The sequence below is a fragment of the Centropristis striata genome, chromosome 19, assembly GCF_030273125.1.
Source record: "Centropristis striata isolate RG_2023a ecotype Rhode Island chromosome 19, C.striata_1.0, whole genome shotgun sequence".
Classification (NCBI taxonomy): domain Eukaryota; kingdom Metazoa; phylum Chordata; class Actinopteri; order Perciformes; family Serranidae; genus Centropristis; species Centropristis striata.
In genome coordinates this window covers 18,685,619-18,706,845 of record NC_081535.1, presented here as the reverse complement: position 1 = coordinate 18,706,845, position 21,227 = coordinate 18,685,619, and the positions used below count along the sequence as shown (strand labels likewise).

At 40.9% G+C, this 21,227-nt stretch overlaps 1 protein-coding gene across 1 annotated transcript; it reads left to right on the top strand.

Annotated features, from left to right (window-relative positions):
* The first annotated feature begins 808 nt into the window (after positions 1 to 808).
* LOC131992219 (basic proline-rich protein-like) lies at positions 809 to 19,851 on the top strand. The gene is made up of 3 exons (XM_059357708.1): positions 809 to 2,928; positions 18,348 to 18,436; positions 19,696 to 19,851. The coding sequence occupies exons 1-3, from the start codon at positions 1,627 to 1,629 to the stop codon at positions 19,706 to 19,708; spliced, it is 1,404 nt and encodes a 467-aa protein (XP_059213691.1). The 5' UTR covers positions 809 to 1,626; the 3' UTR covers positions 19,709 to 19,851.
* Positions 19,852 to 21,227: the final 1,376 nt, after the last annotated feature.

Here is a 21,227-nt window from a genome sequence, read left to right as displayed (position 1 = left end):
TATTTCCTGACATATGTACTGATGGTCAAATTTAAAAATTCTAAAGAATTCACAGAGATTGACAGCACCTGTGCCACTTCACTTGTGGAGCAACATTACCACCATGAATATCAGCTTCAAGCAAGATTTATGAGGATCATTTCATTAATGCCAGCTTACATTAAATGTGGGTTACGATGCATTTGTCGGCTGACATTTCCACGTTTGAAGAGGAGGCTTCTGTGTTGTGACAGTCACTTACCCACATTAAGCAACACAACAGATGATTACAGCTTGCAGCTAAATTATCTCTCACAAGTCACGAAACTAAAGCTCTCACTCAAGTGATACCATCTGTAACAAGAAACTTAAGTTTCAAATGAGCAAAACAAAACCAGATGTGGATAAAATCCTCTTTGTGTGCCCCAGAGACGCATCTTTAAAGGAATACTTCACCCACAAAATAATTACAGAATTATTGTGTTTCAGTTACTCACCCAATTAATGCAGATGCGTCTGTATGTATGTGCCCACCGTATTTTATTACTTTCAGTATTTATGTTAAATAGCAACAATTTTCTTCACAAAAAATATATTAAATATTAAAATTTTCATTGGCAAATAAAAAAGAGTTGAAGTCTCATTTAAAAAAAACAGCACTTATTAAACAAACCAAAAATAAAACATTTACTTCAACACTAAATCAAAGGTCACCTGAGCCCTGTACTATGCAACATACCCAGGATATATTTTGTTACTTCACTAAGCCTAACCACTGTAATCTCAGATAAATGGTATCATGAAGGTGGTTATCAACTCTCTTAGATAACCGAGGCTTTCCTCTTCAGGCTCTGTGTGCATTCACATAAAAGGGAGAGTTGGGAGCCTTATGCCCAATTCAATGAAGAATATGAATAATTGTTACAACTAAAAGCAACACTGTTGCTGGAAATAAGGCATGTGATGAATTCTGGCAAAAAAAAAAGTGAATTTTTGAGTTAATATATTTTATCACTCTATTCGCTCTCAATGACTACTGTTGATTTCTAACGGCTGCACACCACAGCACACTTACACTCACACTAAAACTGACATTTAAACATTAGGGGTGCAACCATGCAGGTAACCCTCAGTTTTTGGATCAACTTATTTTCTCTGAAAATTATCTCTTTATTTTGCCTGTCAGCAAAAACTGCATATCACAGTAAACAAATTCCAGTACCACTGGTGTACTGAATAATATAACGCTTTTATTTCAAGTTAATAGTAACTAAACACAACCCTTTCAAACTGTAAATTGCCTGTTATTTATTGACTACTTGTATACACTATATAGTAGTATAAAAAGAAAGGTAAGTCTAAAAGAAACATAAATTCCAAAATAGCTAGTGCTTTGCCTATTTTAAATGAACATACTTCAGTATGTTCATTTAAAATAGGCAGAAGATGGCTGCCAGGGTGCAGACACACAGTTGGGCAAGTCCTGAGTGTTTGCTTAAAAAGTCATCCAAAAAGCAAATTGGACCTTGGATTGTGCTATCAATGTATTCTTCTGTTGCTTGGATAACCCTTTATCTCCTATAAAGTTCAACTTGTCTAAGAAAAAGGGACACTCTAACCTTGTATCCAGCCAAATGGAGTCAGCACATGTTATTCACACAGGTACTGGACTATGGCCATGCTAGGCTACCCCCAGGTGAGCAGGAAAAGGCTGTTACAGGCAAACCATTCTCTGGTATCTTTAATATCTTGCTGATACTTCTTTTGGCTGGTGATGTTGAACTAAACCCTGGGCCAGTGCCAGCTGGGCCTTCACCTTCGCTAGCTGGGCCAACATCATTGTTAATGGGGCCTTCACCTCGGGCAGCTGGGCTAACAATTTTGCTAGCTCAACCGATGTTGCTGCTGGCTAGGCCCTTGCCTCTGCTAACTGGGCCATTACCACTGCAAGCTGGCTTTCCACCACTGCTAGCTGGGCCTTCACTGTTGCTGCCTGGATCTTTGCCATTGCTATCTGGACCTCCACCACTGCTGGATGGGCCCTCACTACTGCTGGCTAGGCCTCCACTACTGCTGGCTAGGCCTCCACCTCTGCTAGCTGGGCCTCCACCTATGCTAGCTGGGCCTCCACCTCTGCTAGCTGGGTCTCCACCTCTGCTATCTGGGCCTTCACCACTGCTACCTGGACCTCCATCACTGCTAGCTGGGCCCTCACCATTGCTAGCTGGGCTTCCACCTCTGCTAGCTGGGCCTCCACCTCTGCTAGCTGGGTCTCCACCTCTGCTACCTGGGCCTTCACCACTGCTACCTGGACCTCCATCACTGCTAGCTGGGCCCTCACCATTGCTAGCTGGGCTTCCACCTCTGCTAGCTGGGCCTCCACCTCTGCTAGCTGGGCCTTTACCTCTGCTAGCTGGGCCTTTACCTCTGCTAGCTGGGCCTCTACCTCTGCTAGCTGGGCCCCCACCTCTGCTAGCTGGGCCTCTACCTCTGCCAGCTGGGTCTCCACCTCTGCCAGCTGGGCCTTCACCACTGCTACCTGGACCTCCATCACTGCTAGCTGGGCCTCCACCTCTACTAGCTGGGCCTCCACCTCTGCTAGCTGGGCCTCTACCTCTGCTAGCTGGGCCTCTACCTCTGCTAGCTGGGTCTCCACCTCTGCTAGCTGGGTCTCCACCTCTGCTACCTGGGCCTCCACCTCTGCTAGCTGGGCCTCCACCTCTGCTAGCTGGGCCTCTACCTCTGCTAGCTGGGCCTCTACCTCTGCTAGCTGGGTCTCCACCTCTGCTACCTGGGCCTTCACCACTGCTACCTGGGCCTTCACCACTGCTACCTGGACCTCCATCACTGCTAGCTGGGCCCTCACCATTGCCAGCTAGGCTTTCACCTTTGCTACCTGGATCCACACTGCCGTTAGCTGGGCATCCACCCTTGTTAACTGGGCCAACGGTAGGTGGAGGTCTTTTGGCTGATGTGGAAGCTAGCAGTGCAAAGCCATATGCAAACATTGCCCATAAAAGAAACAGGAGGCTACCAAATCCTGCAATATTAAAACACCGGAAGTTCAGGGTGTTTCAAACCGTTAATAACTCTAAATTAATATGGGATTCAACACATAAACCAAAAGGCATTCTTTGTGCACACTTAAATATACGAAGTATTCTAACAAAAAGTGATCAGGTCCATCACCTTCTCACTGACTCTAATATTGACTTCCTTTGCCTATCTGAGACATGGCTTTGTGAATCTTCGCCTTCAGCAATACTATCTGTACCTGGTTATAACATTTTCAGAAAAGACAGACAGGGTTCAAGGGGAGGAGGTGTTATGATTTATGCAAAGGATACTTTTAATTGTAATGAGATACATGTCACAGATGAGATTGGATTAGAATTTTCTGGACTAACTGTTTCCTTGTCACAGCAAATGTCTTTTATTCTTGTAGTTATTTATAGGCCTCCTTCTTCAAATGTGGATTTTTTTGAAAAGCTGGAAATTTTATTGAAACAACTAAATTTTGCAAAAGAGGTGATAATAATGGGTGACTTAAATGTTAATTGGGAAGTTAACAAAGCTAGGAAAAATTTGAAAAAGGTCATGGATGATATGGATATGACTCAGGTAATTAATGGCCCTACACGAATTACAAACTCCACCAGCACCCAGATTGATTTAACTTTTACTAATATGCCAGAAAGGATCTTGAAGTCATACAATATGGTCACAGGAATGTCTGATCACAATCTTATAATGGTCGCAAGAAAATTAAATAAAAAGCGTTTCAAACCTCTGGCTGCTACTGAACTCTATAGAATACCAAAACAGGAACAACAAAATTTCCAAGATTCAATCAAAGAAGTAAACTGGGATGAATTGCTCACTGGTAAAAACTTAGATATGGACTGTTCTAATATGGCCAACAAAATACAACAAATTATTATGCAATTTACACGGATAACTAAACTAAAAGCCAGAAAGAATGGCCTTCCTTGGCTAAATAAATCTATTCTGGAACTCATGAAAGAACGAGATCACTCTTTGAAGCTGTCAGTCAAATTGGGACATAACAGGCACCAATTTATTTCGTTGAGAAATAGGGTAGTGAAAGAAATTAGAAAATCTAAAGCTGATTTCTTTATCACTGCGTTGAATAGTGCGAGGGGGAACTCTAAAATAACCTGGAATTATATTAAAAAACTATTGGGTGATTCCCCAAAAAAAACCAAAACAAAACTAATGCAAATTCACTTAAATGGAATTATCTTGACAGAACCTCAAGTGATAGCTGATGCTTTCAACAACTACTTCATTGAGTCTGTGTCAGAAATTTCAGATACATTTACAATAAAACAAAGGAGAGAATACCCTGCATTTGTCATGGTTGACTAGAACTGGACCTATGATGCAGACACTGAGTCAACGAAAGAGTTGCAACAAAAATCTCTTTAATGAAGGTGAAGGAGTTAGCTGGGGCTGGAGCTGGAGCTGGAGCTGGAGCGGTGCAGTGCTGGGGCTGGAGCTGGAGCAGAGGTAGTTGTAAGAGTCCGGGGGGGAAGCAGGCAAGGGCAGGAACTGAGGACAGAGAATTCGGTGGGATTAGCAAGCAAGAATATCTATAAATAACGAGAACTACAGAGCCAAAGTTCGTCTCACTATTACTGAGCAAAGTTGACAATCTGGCGACGAGTGCTGAACTGAACCAGGCTTATATCCAGGGGAGAGTGGAAGTGGCTGATAGTTGGCAGGTGGCTTGATTGAAGATGGCTGATGGTGAGCAGGTGTGCAGGTGGCTGATAGTTGGCAGGTGGCTTGATTGAAGATGGCTGATGGTGAGCAGGTGTGCAGGTAGGTGGTAACTCCAGCTCCGCCCAGCTCCAGACAAACACACACACAGAAGACAGGGAAACCAAGACAAGACATACGCCCACAAAAGGGGAGGGAAAACAGGGAGAAACACTAGGATCCTGACAGTACCCCCCCTCCAATGGGAGCCTCCTGGCGACCCCCAGGCTTGGTAGGATTGGCATTGTGAAAGTCCCTCACCATATCCGGGTCGAGAATGAGGGCCCGAGAGATCCAAGCCCGCTCCTCTGGGCCATATCCCTCCCAATCAACCAGATACTGGAACCCCCTTCCTCTGCGGCGCACGTCCAGGAGCCTGCGCACCGTATACGCAGGGTGATCATCAATGATCCGGGGAGGAGGGGGAGGAGCGGGTGGAGGGCAAAGGTCACTGCTGCGGACAGGCTTCAACTGAGAAACATGGAAGGTGGGATGGACACGGAGGGACTTGGGGAGCTTGAGGCGAACAGCAGAGGGATTGATTATCTTGACAATTTCGAATGGACCAAGGTAACGGGGGGACAGTTTCCGGGAATCTGTCTTGAGCGGGATATTCTTTGAGGATAACCAAACTGACTGACCTGTGTGATACTGGGGGGCTGGGAGGCGGTGTTTGTCGGCTGCTTGTTTGGTCTTGGCAGAAGATTGGAGAAGAACGGCTCGGGTCTTGTTCCAGATGTGTTGACAACGACGGAGATGATGCTGAACTGAAGGAACTGAAAGTTCTTCCTCCTGGGAGGGAAACAGAGGAGGCTGATACCCAAGTGATGCTTCGAAAGGTGACATACCTGTGGCAGAGCTGACCAAGGAATTATGGGCGTATTCAATCCATGGGAGGAAGGAAGCCCAGGCAGAGGGGTTAGAGGCAGTGATGCAGCGCAGAGAGGCCTCTAGGTCTTGGTTTGCCCGTTCCGTCTGTCCATTCGACTGAGGATGAAAACCAGAGGTTAAACTGACTGTTGCACCTAGGCCCTGACAGAAAGCATGCCATACCTGTGATGTAAACTGCGGTCCCCGGTCAGAAACAATGTCAACAGGGATGCCATGGAGGCGAACAACATGGGTGGTAAGTATCTCAGCAGTCTCTTTGGCTGTGGGCAGTTTGGGGATGGCTATGAAATGTGCAGCCTTGGAGAAGCGGTCAACAATGGTAAGTATGGCTGTGTTACCCTGGGAAGCTGGGAGACCAGTGACAAAGTCAGCAGAAATGTGGGACCATGGGCGACCGGGAACAGGTAGAGGACAGAGCAGACCAGCAGGAGATGAGTGGGAGGCTTTACCACGGGCACAGACGGAACAGGCTAGGACATAGGATCTAGTATCCCTATCCATCGTAGGCCACCAGAAGTGACGTTTGAGGAGGGATAAAGTTCGGTTGATTCCAGGATGGCAAGAGAACTTACTGGCATGCACCCACTGAAGAACTGAGGACCGGACGGAATCAGGAACAAACAGCCTGTTGGGAGGGCCTCCTCCGGGGTCTGGCTGGGTGCGTTGTGCCTCCTGGATCTGAGACTCTATCTCCCAGGTAATGGGTGCCACCACTTGAGAGGCAGACAGGATGGTCTCGGGCTCAGTTGACGTCTCCTCAGCACTAAACTGCCGAGACAGAGCATCCGGCTTGATATTGCGGGAGCCAGGACGGTAAGTAAGGGTGAAGCTGAAGCGGCTGAAGAAGAGGGACCAGCGGGCCTGCCTGGAGTTGAGACGCTTAGCCGACTGGATATAGGCAAGGTTTTTGTGGTCGGTCCAGACCATAAATGGCAGCTCGGATCCCTCCAGCCAATGCCGCCACTCCTCGAGAGCCATCTTGACAGCCAGTAACTCACGATTGCCTATGTCATAGTTCCTCTCGGCCGGGGTCAAACGTCGAGAGAAAAAGGCACAGGGATGAAGTTTACCGTCTGGCTCTCGCCTCTGGGATAACACCGCCCCGACTCCCATATCAGATGCGTCCACTTCCACGACGAACTGTTGTGCTGGATCAGGTTGGATGAGGACTGGCGCTGAGGTGAACAGACCTTTCAACTTGGAGAAGGCCGAGTCTGCTTCGGGAGTCCAACAAAACTGCACAGAAGAGGAAGTGAGGCGAGTTAGAGGGATGACCACACGGCTGAAATCCCGGATGAATCGCCGATAGAAATTTGCAAACCCCAAGAACCTCTGTAGTTGCTTTCTGTTCTCTGGAACTGGCCACTCTGCCACAGCTCTCACCTTTTCTGGGTCGGTTTGAAGTTGTCCCTCGCCAACAATGAAGCCCAAAAAACTGACCTCCCTGGCGTGGAATTCACACTTCTCAGCCTTGATGAATAATCTGTTCTCCAACAGCCGTTGCAAAACGAGGCGGACATGCTCCTGGTGTTCCTCTATGGACTGAGAAAAAATGAGAATGTCATCCAAATAGACGAACACAAACCTATTCAGGAAGTCTCTTAGAACGTCATTGACAAGAGCTTGAAAAACGGCTGGGGCATTGGTGAGACCGAACGGCATCACTAAATACTCAAAATGACCTAATGGGGTGTTGAAGGCTGTCTTCAAGGCATCATCAGTCCAATCCACCTCAGCAGCCAGAGTCCAGAAGTCAATGGTATAATCGGAAACTGGACGTAGTCCTTGAGAGAGGGTCATTAGGCGCATGGAGGCATCAGACTGGTAATCCGGGTGGTCAAACACACCTTTAAACTCCTCAACAAAATCACCATAACTCATGTCATTAAATGTTTGCCGGGAAAACCTGGCTTCAGCCCATGCCAGAGCCCTGCCCCTTAACAGACCACAAATATACTGAATCCGGGAGGTGTCTGAGGTGAATGATGTGGGTTTTAACTGAAAAACAGACGTACACTGGAACAAAAAACCTCGACAAAGACTTGGCTGACCTGAATAAGGATCTGGGTCCGTCGCCCGGGAATCCTGCCGTGCTGGTGGAGCAGAGGCTGCAGGATGGGCAGAAGCAGTTGAAGCTGATGAAAAAGCGGAGAGTAGAGCTGAAACCTGTGCGGTTAATGAAGATACTTGCTGCGCAAGAGCCTGGTTGTCCGCGGACAGGACGCGAATGCTGTGTTCGTGTTGTCCAATGATCACACCCTGATGACTGACAGCTCGCTGGACGGGGTGTGCTTCAGAGCCGAGGTCTGCAGGGTCCATGTCATGGCCAGATTGTTCTGTCATGGTTGACTAGAACTGGACCTATGATGCAGACACTGAGTCAACGAAAGAGTTGCAACAAAAATCTCTTTAATGAAGGTGAAGGAGTTAGCTGGGGCTGGAGCTGGAGCTGGAGCTGGAGCGGTGCAGTGCTGGGGCTGGAGCTGGAGCAGAGGTAGTTGTAAGAGTCCGGGGGGGAAGCAGGCAAGGGCAGGAACTGAGGACAGAGAATTCGGTGGGATTAGCAAGCAAGAATATCTATAAATAACGAGAACTACAGAGCCAAAGTTCGTCTCACTATTACTGAGCAAAGTTGACAATCTGGCGACGAGTGCTGAACTGAACCAGGCTTATATCCAGGGGAGAGTGGAAGTGGCTGATAGTTGGCAGGTGGCTTGATTGAAGATGGCTGATGGTGAGCAGGTGTGCAGGTGGCTGATAGTTGGCAGGTGGCTTGATTGAAGATGGCTGATGGTGAGCAGGTGTGCAGGTAGGTGGTAACTCCAGCTCCGCCCAGCTCCAGACAAACACACACACAGAAGACAGGGAAACCAAGACAAGACATACGCCCACAAAAGGGGAGGGAAAACAGGGAGAAACACTAGGATCCTGACAGCATTGCCTGCAACGCAGTCCTTTACTATTACAAATATTACTGAGACTAAAGTTATCGATTTAATTCGATCGCTTAAACCATCTAAAGCAAAGGACGTTTTTGGAATGGACCCGAACATGCTTAAAGATCTAGGTTCAGCTCTCGCCACTCCTATTGCCTCAATTATTAATCTTTCAATCTCATTTGGTCACTTCCCAAAGGCCTGGAAATCTGCTATTGTCACCCCTGTTTTTAAATCCGGTGACTCAACTTCCTTGCATAACTATCGCCCAATAAGCATTCTTCCGGCTATTTCCAAAATCGCAGAAAAATGGGTGGCACAGCAGATTGTCCATCACTTAAACAGCAGCTCCCCCTCTCTCCATGCCATGCAGTTTGGTTTTAGATCCAAGCATTCCACTGAAATGGCTACATGCCTCTTTATTGAGAAAATAAAATTCTTTCTCGATAAGGGTGGAGTTGTAGGGGCGGTGTTTTTGGACCTCAGGAAAGCATTTGATACAGTAAATCATTCTGTTCTTCTTACTAAGCTCTTAAAATTTAACTTCTCTCAAAGCGTTGTGAGCTGGATTGAATCATATCTGCATGATCGAACACAATCTGTATCGGTTAATAATTGCCGATCTGACTCTCTTAGGCTAACCTCCGGTGTCCCTCAGGGGTCAATATTAGGCCCCCTTTTATTTAGTCTTTATATTAATGATTTGCCCACTGTTTGTCCGGAGGCTGAATGCTTAATGTATGCAGATGATACGGTTTTCTTTGTTCATGGTCCCACCAAAGACACTGTTGCTGCTAAACTCATTAATACAATGTCCTGTGTTACAACTTGGTTGCAGGAGTGCTGTCTGCAGCTAAACACTTCTAAAACTGTCGGCATGTATTTCACTAAAACAAATAGAGTATCATCTGACCCCGACATACATGTTAATGGAGAAAGACTACAAATTGTCAGGCAATATAAATATCTTGGTATAATAATAGATTCAGAGCTTTCTTTTAAAGCCCATATTGGCAAATTGTGTAAAAAAATCAAGTTTAATCTTGCAAATTTTCGTGCAATTCGAAATGAAATGTCAACTGAAGCTGCAAAAATGTATTTGCATTCAATGATTTTTAGCCACTTTAACTATTGCCTAACCAGCTGGTCCCAGGCTGGTCAGTGTTCAAAGAAACCATTGGAAATCTTGTATAAACAAGCAATTAAAGTTATGGATAAAAAACCTAGGCACTATCATCACTGTGCAATTTTTAAAAAATACAGTATTTTAAATTGGGACAGTCTTCAAACATTTGCAGACTTAAAACTGACCTATAAAGTCCTGCATAAACTGGCTCCAGATCCTCTACAAGAGTTCATCAGCCAAAGAAACAGCCTTGAGCGTGTTACTCGAGGCTCTGTCAGAGGTGACTGTTATATTCCTCTGCGCAGGAGCACTTTCAGTAAGTCGGCCTGGTCAGTAAGGAGTGCAAGTGTGTGGAACTCAGTACCTGAGGAGGTTAAACTGCTGACAACATACAAGGCCTTTACAAAAAAGTTGAAATTGTGGCTTATCAACACCTACAGCTGCCAACACTAAAAGATAAGCCTGTTGTGTTGTTTTGATGTTATGATAAAATGTTATGTTGTGATGTTGTATTTTTTCTTAATCGTATCGTAAGTGTTTGTATATGTATTTTGTATATTGTACGTTTTTTTTTCTTGTTTTTTTTTCTTTTTTTTTTTGTTTGTTTGTTTTTTGTTTCGTAATTCTCTGCTTTTTTACATCATGGCCAGGGGACTACAGATGAAAACTAGCCTTCTGGCTAACTCTGGCTTTTTTAACCATGTATAATCATGTGTTTTATGAAATTGCACTGTCCCCTTTTAAATAAACTAATAATAATAGTAAAGGCCATATGGGTGTGAAGTGCAATATCATTTAGCCAGAAAGTGTATCAGCTATTTATTGTTCTGCTGTTGTGGAATTTTTCCTTGAGAAGATAAGCCATTGTCAACAGTTTCACTAAGACTTATTTGTCAGTCTTGACAAATCTTGTGATTTGTGAACTGAAGCTGTAACACATGAACTGCTGGGTATATCATCAAGTTGCTTAGCATAGTAAGCTGTTCAGTGATGGGGAGTTAGTGCAGGACTGCTTGGTGAAGGGGGCCGAAATGGTATGCCCTGAACCTGTTCAGCTCTCAATGACAAACTGTCTCTGCAATCAAAACTGAGATAACCTGTATTAGTGAAAGAATAACTTTTGTTACTTTTGTTAGTACTCAGTGTGCTACATTATTGACCCGTGGAGGAACAGAAGATGTTTCCGGGCTTCACTCAAAGCCAAATATCCAGTCAATGGCTTTGAAAGTTACTGTATTACTTGTTACTTTGTTCCCTATTTTCCCCACCTTGTTCAAGTATATTTTGCTCTAACTTGAAATAGTTCAAGCCTTGGGCTAAGAAATCATTTGCAGCCACATTTCACAAAAGTGATTAATTATAGAAGACAGGGAAAAAATGATTTATCTACAGCTGGGAGACAGAACTGTCTAAAGCACAGAGGAGAACTTCCTTCTCAGGATCAAGGCTGATTATCAACAAAGCAAAGCATGCAATCATCCCGAGGCCAGATAATCCAAAAAGCCCTATAAGCTCAGAATTTGGTGCATGTTGACAGATTTGTACTAATTAAATGTGTTTGGTAATATAAACCACTAAAGCATAATGCTACCTGATCTGCAGACCCTGTGTGCTTTTTAGAGTTGGGATCTTGCCACATGTGAATCTTGGGTTCATTTGTCATTTGCCATGATGATTGGCATTTATGACACCAACAGATCACCTCGCTGGTCAAGAGACCTTTGACACCACAGGTGGTCTAATGTAAAGAGCCAGAGCTCCACTCTCCTCTTTCTCTTTCTCTACTCTGCCTGCTGGCAGTGACACCTCAGTGACATCTCCCTTAGGAGGGGACCCAGAGGCCTGGATTCACCTGCCCCCACTCATTCCTCACCTCCAGCAGAGAACCCCTGCATCTCAGGTTTGAGGCTTTTCTGACGAAAACCTCCCTCTCCAACAAGGGATTCTGAAACAACTCCCAGTCTAATCTGCACACCCAAGAGTTGGATTATTGAACACACGTTCATCGCAACTGCTAGAAAGACTTCCTCAGCGAACTAGAATGAGCAAAAACTTAATTTGCAGGACAGTAAATTATTGGAAGACTGCCTGCAACTATACCTTCTTCTGACACCCCCTCCACACACTGGTTCACACACAATATACTTTAAATTGGTTTTCAATTTACTTTCAAACACACAGTTTTGTAGAAGCTTGTACAGCAACATATGGCCCAGGCCAACCTTCACAGCGACGACCCTTTGTCCTGAAGACATGTAGCTTCACACACACACACACACACACACACACTTCCTCTTTTGCAAGCTTGCACTGTAAATAACCTTAGATCAGACGTTGTAGCTCTCTATACTCCATTGATTGAGTGTTTTTGTTTGCTTTACTTAATTTATTTAGAATAAATACCTTTTTGGAATACAAATGGTGTCCATTTAATGTTGTACACTGTGAACCCTAAACAATATGCCAACCTCTTCAATGAAAAAAAAAAAATTTCTTTCAACCTCTACTAAATATGAACATGGTTAATAATTAGGTTATTGTTAAATTTATAATTGTGTTATAATAAAGTGTTCCAAATTAATAGATTAGTAACTTTATGAGACTGATTTAAGTGTACTGGCTATATTTTCTCTGTTTGCCCCAATCAAGAGATGACTGAGTAAATCGAGTCATATCATTTATTATAATTAATAATTATTTATGATAATTATTAATAATTCTGTTAGCCATCTAACAACACTTTTGAACCATGAGACCCACACAAGTGTTGCTCAGGTTCATCCTTACATATTTGATATCATGGGAGGGATAGCATTTATGGTAACTTCCTTTTTTTTTTTTTACATTTTTGATGCTCTGGCGTGAGGCATCCTATAACTGTAAGAGATAAAATCTCTACATTAATGGTTCACTCCTACAAGCGAGGATGAGAGAAAGAGAAGCAACAACAGAGCTGAAGCAAGGTCACTTGTGACATGTTGCACAACCATATCACTTCTTATGAAGCCTTTATTCATTTAGATACATTGATTGTTTAACAACCGCTTTGTTTCTCAAGCGGGGGTGAATTTTGGTTAAAAGCTGCTCTGACGCAATACATTTTCCCTGGTCGGTTCAGTAATAAGCATGAGCACCAGTGCAGAGTAAAAGGGCAAAGTCTTTGCCTTAATACCCCTTGCTTAGTCGCTTGCGAAAACTGCCACAAATTAGAGTGTATCCACCCTGTCAAGCATATTGCAGGTCAGAGGCTGGCTTATTCAGCTAATTGGAAAGGAGGAGGAGATGCTGCAGAGCGCTGCTGCCCTCTGTTGGCTCTGCATACATACCAAGCAGTGGCTTTCACTGAGCTGCAACAACTGCGTGACTGTTAAGACCTGCACAGATGATTGTGTCTGAGAAAGACGTCAGAGCAACTAATATTGCTGAAGTGTGCTGTATTGATGGCTGTGTGTTCCTATATAAAGTTATCTCTATTACACCTCCAGGTGTGCAGGTGAACTTCAAAGCTCACTGTGAAATGTGTCCGTAATGGGACGTTGAGAGGCTTTTTAACGCTTGGATTGAATGTTTGATGAAATATTCCCTCCAGCGAAAGAGAAACGTGGGGGCGGCTTTGGTAGCATTTATCAAATAAGGAGAAATTTAACCAGCACAGTTTGTACCTTGGCATTCTTATCATCAAAGGCTTACACTTTAGTGAACAGTGTTTTATTCAGTTTTTTTCTTTCTGGAAGCCATCTATAGAGAAATGATTCACACTAACACGTCTTTGAAGACACTTGCCACTGGATTTGGCCAATTTAATCCGTGGGTGTCACTCTAACAAGCCTCATGTGACGTGCAGTACATAAAAAGCATCTGTTTTGCATGAATTTGCAGCCACAGGTGTTTGATAAAGTAGGCTGTTACTATTCAAATTCAGTTACCTGGAAACTATTTGTATAAAATACAGGGAGTTCCTTGTCATCACAATTAACTGCCAAAGAATTTATTCCCAATTTTCCAACTAATGAGATCTTTATTTTTTTCTCTAAAAAATAGTTTAACTTTTTTGGGAACTTTCTCTCCTGCTTTCCTGCAGACAGTGAGTTCGATAGCACACTCATATCTGTCCATTAATCAAGCTACAGCCTGGAGGCAGCTGTACTTGACAGGAAACAGGGGGAAACAAAAGCTAATTAATGTACTATTTATTCTTTGCAAAAATCCATGGTTTTAAAGGGTGTTGAATGAGAGTATCGTCTGGGTTTAGTGACCTACTGGAGTCACCCAGATAATTTGTTTGGGGGCAATCCTTGAGTTCTGATAAATAGTATGTTACATATGGATGACACATGGTTGTATAATAAGAACTGTTTGTACAAAACTGCAAGTCAATTGGGGAGCAGTTGAATCGTCAGTGTTATGGCTGTAGCTGTTGTGCCCTGAGAGAGTTTTATCTTCCAGCTCAGCTCCCTCTTCACCACAACGGTCTAGTACAACACCTGCATCGCTGCTGATTTTGCCAGGAACCAGCAGAAACTCAGTGGTACCAATTTTCCCATCAAACTTTGTAAGAAAGCAAATAAGTGTTGATCTATTCCTAATAATTATCATAAATATATCCTTAGAGGGGCATTTTATAGTTTACTTTGCTATATCACAGTGTATTAGCACACATAGGCCTACTGTACCATTACTCAATATATTAGTGTGATGGCTTTTGTGGTGATTCAGGCTTGATTCATTAGTAAGATAAATAGGATAAATCATAAGGTTTTGTGGAAACAGTTTGGGGAATTACCTTTCCTGTTTCATCATGACAACGCCTCCGAGCAACAGAGCCTCGTCCCTAATGGGTCGATGTTTGAAGGCCTGGTTAGTTAAGATGTCTCACAGATTTATATTTAAAAGACAAACCTCTATCATCTCTACTGATTTACGCTATTGATCATGAACTACAGGCTATCTTTTGTGAACTTTGTGTATTCTTATATGTTCACTTTTTTTACTCATTGCACTTTGCAAACTTGATGTGTGCCATCACTTGTGTCTTTTTGTTGCTAGCGTTTAGGCTACACTATATTCCTTGTTACTTGTTGTTGATACTGTTTTTGTTGTCATACATAGGAAAACAGTACGCTTCTCCCATATTTTCCTGTTTTTTGTTTATTTGTTGCACCAGAATTTTCCTCCACGGACAATAAATATTAATTTAGTTCAATTGAATGAGACAGTTACTGCTTCGCTGCTAAGCTAGGCTAATTAGCATATAGCACGGTTGATTTACCTGCTCTTAGATTACTTTTCAAGTTAATTTCCGTTTATAGCTGTTGCTTTATTTCAAATCAATTGTTGCTTTAAGTTGTTGTCTTTATGTAACATTAAATTTGATTTTAATCACAGAAAACTGTCAGGTAAACTAGCTTTCACCAGCTAACCTCAACTAGCTTAGCTAGCGTCACTGCAGTTTTTTTTTTCTCTCTTTTTAAATGCTGTTTTTTTATGATATAATGATCTTTTTTGGTAAAACAGATGGCAAAATTTCAGATGAATAATGGTCTTAACTGAATTTTGATCAAATATGTCAGACAGTGCTGTTTTTTGCTCTGTTTTCCAGAAATTATCGACTTCCTGCTGTGAAATTATGATTCCTGACACTGTTTAAGAGGTCAAGTGGGCAGCTGACCTCTCTGATGTTTTTCTAAAGTGTAGCTGCTTTGCATTCCAGAGTCAAACGTCTAAAGAGCTATTTCCAGCCCCACACATGCTCAATCACTTAATATCTCATCACAGTCTATAAATAATATTTTGTAGGAGTTTTTTGTCTCCAAATGTCGAGTGTTGAAATACAAGTACTTAGATCTACTTCAAATGAAAGCTACTTTACTGTCTGTCAGTAGAAAAGTATGTTAATTGGATTTAAAAACACCAGTAAATTTGACATTGACTTTTACTGTTTAACAGATTATTAGAGGTCTGTAGGTCTGAGCGTTGGAGCTGCTTCAGGTGACGATGTAAATCATTGTGTAAACACACAAATGCAATTATTGCTGCATCATGGCACCTGTCAACATGGACTTTGGACAGGGGGAGAAAGAAAAGGAAATCCCACACATACCTTTCACAACCCAATGTTTTCCTCCACTTCTTGTGGCTGTTTTTCTTCAGTAAGTTGCAGAAATAGATACTTAAATATCTCAATATAGTTACAGTTACATTTAGTCATTTAGCAGAAGCTTTTATCCAAAGCGACTTACAGGAAGAAAAAAGCAAACAATCAAGGTATAGTGCAGTGAGAGCCATTAGTGCAGCAATAAGTGCTAGTGATAGTTTGACTGAGTTTGATTGAGTTTCCCGAAACCCATGGCTTTTCTCAGTTCTTTCAAATAAGTGTGAAAACTGTGTTATATACTTTTTTTGTGGGGTTTCAGACATTTAGATATAAGATAAAAGCCCTCTTTTACTGTCCATACATAAGTGTACCAGGAAACAAATGTCATATCTGTTTGTTTTCAATCCTCCAAAATGTGAATATTTAAAAACGCAGAAGAGCCAGTGAAACAATTTTAACAATTTCCTTGTACAGATATATTCAAACCAGCATGCCAAAAATAAGAGTTCAACCAGATGAGAGTAAGAGAGACAATGCCAGGATGTGTTTCTGTCTCTCTTTCAAGAACTTTGGTCTAGATTGAGCTCCCTCAACAAATACTAGATTCAGAGAAAACTTGGTCTGGTTCCCAAAAGGATGAATTACAGAGTCTGGTGTCCCTTCTTGACATTTCCTGCAGTGTTATCATAAGAACAAAAATCAGAAATAAAAAAATACAAAAAGTGTTTTGGTCACACTTTAAAATAACCATCAATAATAAAAGGTACATTGGTAGTTAACTAAACTTTGTTAAAAGTTATTTCTCTGTTAACAAACAATACAATTACAAATGAAAGTTAGTAATTCTATGATTTGTGGGTTTTTTTTTATTGTTTCACACAAGATTTTAGAGACTATATCGAGTATTTATTTTTAAATAATAAAACCAACCATTAACATTATTTGGGTGGCTATTATAAAGTAGCAATTGATCATTTTAATATCTTATAAATATTAAATTGATTGCCCATTTTTAAAAGCATCTATAAATAACAATAAACTGTTCACAAATTATAGCCTTACTAATAATACCTGAAAATCATAAATATATCAAAAATATCATTTCATTTTTTAACAGTGAAGATTTTAATTAACTACCAATTACCTGCCAATTTACCATATATTAATGGTTGTTATTAGAACATGTTAGCAGTATTTTGGCAGGAAGTATTCATGGTCCCCAGAAGATGATGAATCTCTTCTATATTTGTCTGAGAAACAATAACAGTTGACAGTGATTTACATCAGCCCAATGAACTACAATGAAACCAAAGAGGCACCTTTGTCTTTGTCCTACAATAAATCACAACATAAAGGTTAATTTATTATCTAATGCAGTGGTTCTCAACCTTTTTGAGTCGTGACCCCCAATATAACATGCATGTTTTCCGTGAACCCCCACCCCCTCTTGTCTCATCAGTTTTACTGGTTTCAAGCTTTCATTTGCCAGCACTTCAGAGCAAATGACACACTGTGGATATTCTGTGTTGTTTTTTGTCATGCACGAAAAGCCATACTTCAAAAAGTCGGGCTGATATTTAAGGAGCTTAGCCGTCGGCCCCACTGCCCTCCGTTTTTCAGGTGGTGGTCCCGTTAGGCTTTCTGGTGGTAGTCGTAGATCTTGGGATCCCTGCTGCTGCTGCTGCTGCTGCTGACCCAAGTCTGGAGCTTTTCTTTGCAGCCATCACTCCATTTTTCCAGCATCAGACATAGAGAGGAAACTGCAGCTGCGGTAAAGCAACAACGCGCCATTTTTCTCTTCTTTTTGTTTGTTTATTTTTTCCGCTGTGCTCACTGAACAGAATCTCACGCGCACAGTTCAGATCATACAAACTCGACGAAGCTAGACGAATTTTGGACAAATAATGACGTAGACAACAACTAAAACATCTCCCTGTGTGAAATTATGTAATTTAACATTAATTTTGTGCATTTATATTTTTTCCAAAATTATTTGCCGACCCCCAGAACCCCAAGGTTGAGAATGGCTGATCTAAAGTATAAACCTTTTAGTTTGTCATTACATTTGTCATCATGTTAATACATAAAGTTCTATTACAGGTCTGTTTTTACACCTTTATTTCACTGATCTGTCACTGTTACTGCAAGGCATCTGCAGGCTGCAACAATAACAGTTTCAACTGTGTGTCACATCTTTATCAAATAATACATTGGACTATTAAAACAGTATGTTTGACCTTTTCACAGGCTTTTTTTTTTCCAGCTGTGAGTTCTTGTGCAAGCCTGTGCTGTAAAATGACACTAAATGAACCATGAACCTTTTTTATACATCACAATAATTTAAACTTTAACTTAATCATTCGAAATGACAGAAAACAGATAAACATCTTACATGAGTCACACTGTGGACAGAAAATCAATGCGTGACTTTTTCTTTTCTTTTTAAAACGTTTGACATAATGAAAACTGTGACTCCTTGTTTGAGGTTTGACGATAAGCGTGCTGTCTGCTGTTTTCATGTGTTTTGTCGTTCTTACAGAAAACTTCATGGCCTTGGGAAAGAGCTCAGGATGTGCTCCAAAAAGTCTGCTGCCACATGGTGAATCACGCACACCTGTGTCCACACCGGTGAGAAAACGATTGTTGTCTAGATTTCTACTAAATTGTGAGACAGTGAGAATATTTTCACAAATATTAATTCAAATGTCAAGATGTTTAGATTACATTTCATTACATTTATCTGACATATTTAGTTACTAGGTACACTTCAAACTTAGATTTGGCAGATAAAACATGAAATCAGTTATTGTCTTTTAATGCAAAAGCATTTTATGGAAAATTAAAATGCGAGGATTTACTGTTGTTTTATTTATTTTATTATAATTTTGAGACTTATTAAATGTCGGTTGGATAAATCTAACATTGTGCTTTTGTTGAAGTACATGCAGGACTTTTACTTGTAACAGAGTATTTCTACACTGTACTTCAAGTCAATGCACTCAAGTCACAAGTCATAAACTTTGAGTTTCAAGCCCTTAAAGTCACAATGTGCTCTTCTCCAATTATAAATTTCTTTTTGTTTAAATTGTTAATACTTTGATATTTCTTGTATTATCACATTGCTTGTAAACTGTTTATTTTATTTCATTGTTGCTTCTTTCTATTTTTGCACTGTACTTCTGCTGCTGTAACACTGAAAATTTCTCCATTGTGGAACTAATAAAGGAATATCTTATCTTATCTTAAAGATGTAGTTTACTAAAACGTATATTTTATTAAAACAGAATTATTATCAAGTCAAAGCCCGATATGTAGTCATCAATCGCACATTGATTGGAAATTAATTGAGCTGTTGTTTGTTTTTGTGAACAAAAGGTCAAGCTGACGAGCCGTTCTGTACTCAAATTAATCATTTTGTTGTTGCTTTGACTGTTATTATTAGTAATATCATTACATCAGCAGATAACAACTTTGATATACTTAAGTCATTGTTTGGAACAAATATTAAACAATTGAAGAACTGGCCTTGGAACATATTTAATCCAAAATACAGACATTGTGTTACAATGCTGCCAGCTGTTTCCAATATCGTCTGAGGCCAAGTGGAGACAAAGGTCACCTCAAGAAAAATGCCATTCAGTCAATCGATATGGTGGAATAATTAAAGAATTTAATTGCCAATACAAACACAAGAGTAACACCTCAATGAGCATTGGTATAAGCAATGTGTTTCCCCAGTTTAATTAAAAACAGCTGAATTTCTATCAAAAGGTTACATATAGTAGGCTATGGTGTCAGGATTGACCTGTTAAACAACTGTCTCCTTTGTTTGTGGTGGGCGTGGTGTTCAGTGGTCCAACTCCGATCTTTCCATCCTGTATCCTCAGACTGCGTGGATAAACTGCGGGAAATGAGATAAGCATACTTGTCGTGCCAAGGACATGATACATCCTGTACAGCGGACGATCGGCCGCCTCAAAGTTAAACTGAGGTAATGTAAAGAACTTTTGACCAAATATCAGGTATAGCTGCACCCTGTGATGTTCACTGTGATCATTCTGCCCCAAACAATCACATGCTAAAACAATGCTACCATTCACTTCACTCAAATAAATTACTGGTTTACTTTGTCAGGTTCACTCATTCCAATTTCATATAAAAATTTCCATCCAATTGAGTCAAGTAATTAAAAAAAAGTTCATCAAAAAGCACCATTAATGTAATAAAATAAAATAAAATAGAGATTTATAGGCTGTAAGGAATGTATCTAACTATAGCCAATAGAATTGACATATTTTACATTGATAAAAATGTATGTAATTACTGTAAATAAATTCATGAATTGAATGCATTAACAGTCATTAAATTAATAACAAACTGTTTTAATGTAAATTTAGCCAACTGTATAGTAAGATTCATTTTCTTATAGTCTTTTCATCTCAGTTTTATTTGATTTAATTTCATAATTATTATTTTTTTTGTGATGTTAGATTCACCTGACTCAATTAGATGGAAATTTTAAATGTAACTGAAATGAGTAAACTGACTAAATAGACATAGAGACATTTCTTTGAGTGTTCTTAATGGTTGTGATGTAATATATATTTTACAACCTGTCCACTCCATTAAACCTCATGCCAAAAACCTTGGTGTAATACTTGACACCGTCTGTATGTAGGCATATTAGGCATCAACTACCTTTTCTCGCATTTATCTTACTGTGCTACAAGTTGGTCCCAGGCACTCTAAATGTGTGTATAATTATCCATTATAAATATTTTAAAAACAATCTGAGAAATGTCTAGATAAGAAACCAAGGAGCTGCCATCATCAATTTATTGACCTTTGACAGATTTCTTTTTTTAGTAGCAATGTGCCTGATGACAAATTGATTTGCGATATTGCTCCACCGCCACTAAACAATGTGAGTCATTTTGCAGTGACAATGCTAGGAAGAGCCGGGCATCAGTCAGAGGTAAGGGTTCAGCTCCAAAATTATTTTGGTTGATCAGCATTTTCAGTCAGATCAGAAGATAAATGGAACTCAATTCCCACTCATATCAGGGATTGCACAAGCTTCAGTATTTTTAAAACAACACTAAAAAGATGGCTGAAGACAACTCGATTATGTGATAACTGATTTAAGCCTTGTATGGAAGAAACTGTTTTCCAACATGGAGATGTTGTTTGTATGTGATGAAGGCCTACTGTTTTCTAAATGTTTATATTGATTTTATTGTATTGTATTGTTTTAATATGTTCCTGCCTGGGGAACACAGATGCAACAAACTCTGACACAAAAGTTGATGTGCAAGGACCTGTTAGATAAACTAATAAATGAAAATGAAGTGCAGTTAGACAAGCAGGTTCAAGCCAGTTTCTTCCTTTGTACTATCACCAAAAGGTGTTTTATTCAAAG

What these genes read in the sequence shown, in the direction of transcription:
- LOC131992219 (XM_059357708.1), top strand. Translation starts at nt 1,627, where the DNA reads ATGTTATTCACACAGGTACTGGACTATGGCCATGCTAGGCTACCCCCA. An exon ending in CCTTGTTAACTGGGCCAACG is followed by an intron (nt 2,929 to 18,347) that starts GTAGGTGGAGGT and finishes TCGTTCTTACAG; the next exon opens with AAAACTTCATGGCCTTGGGA.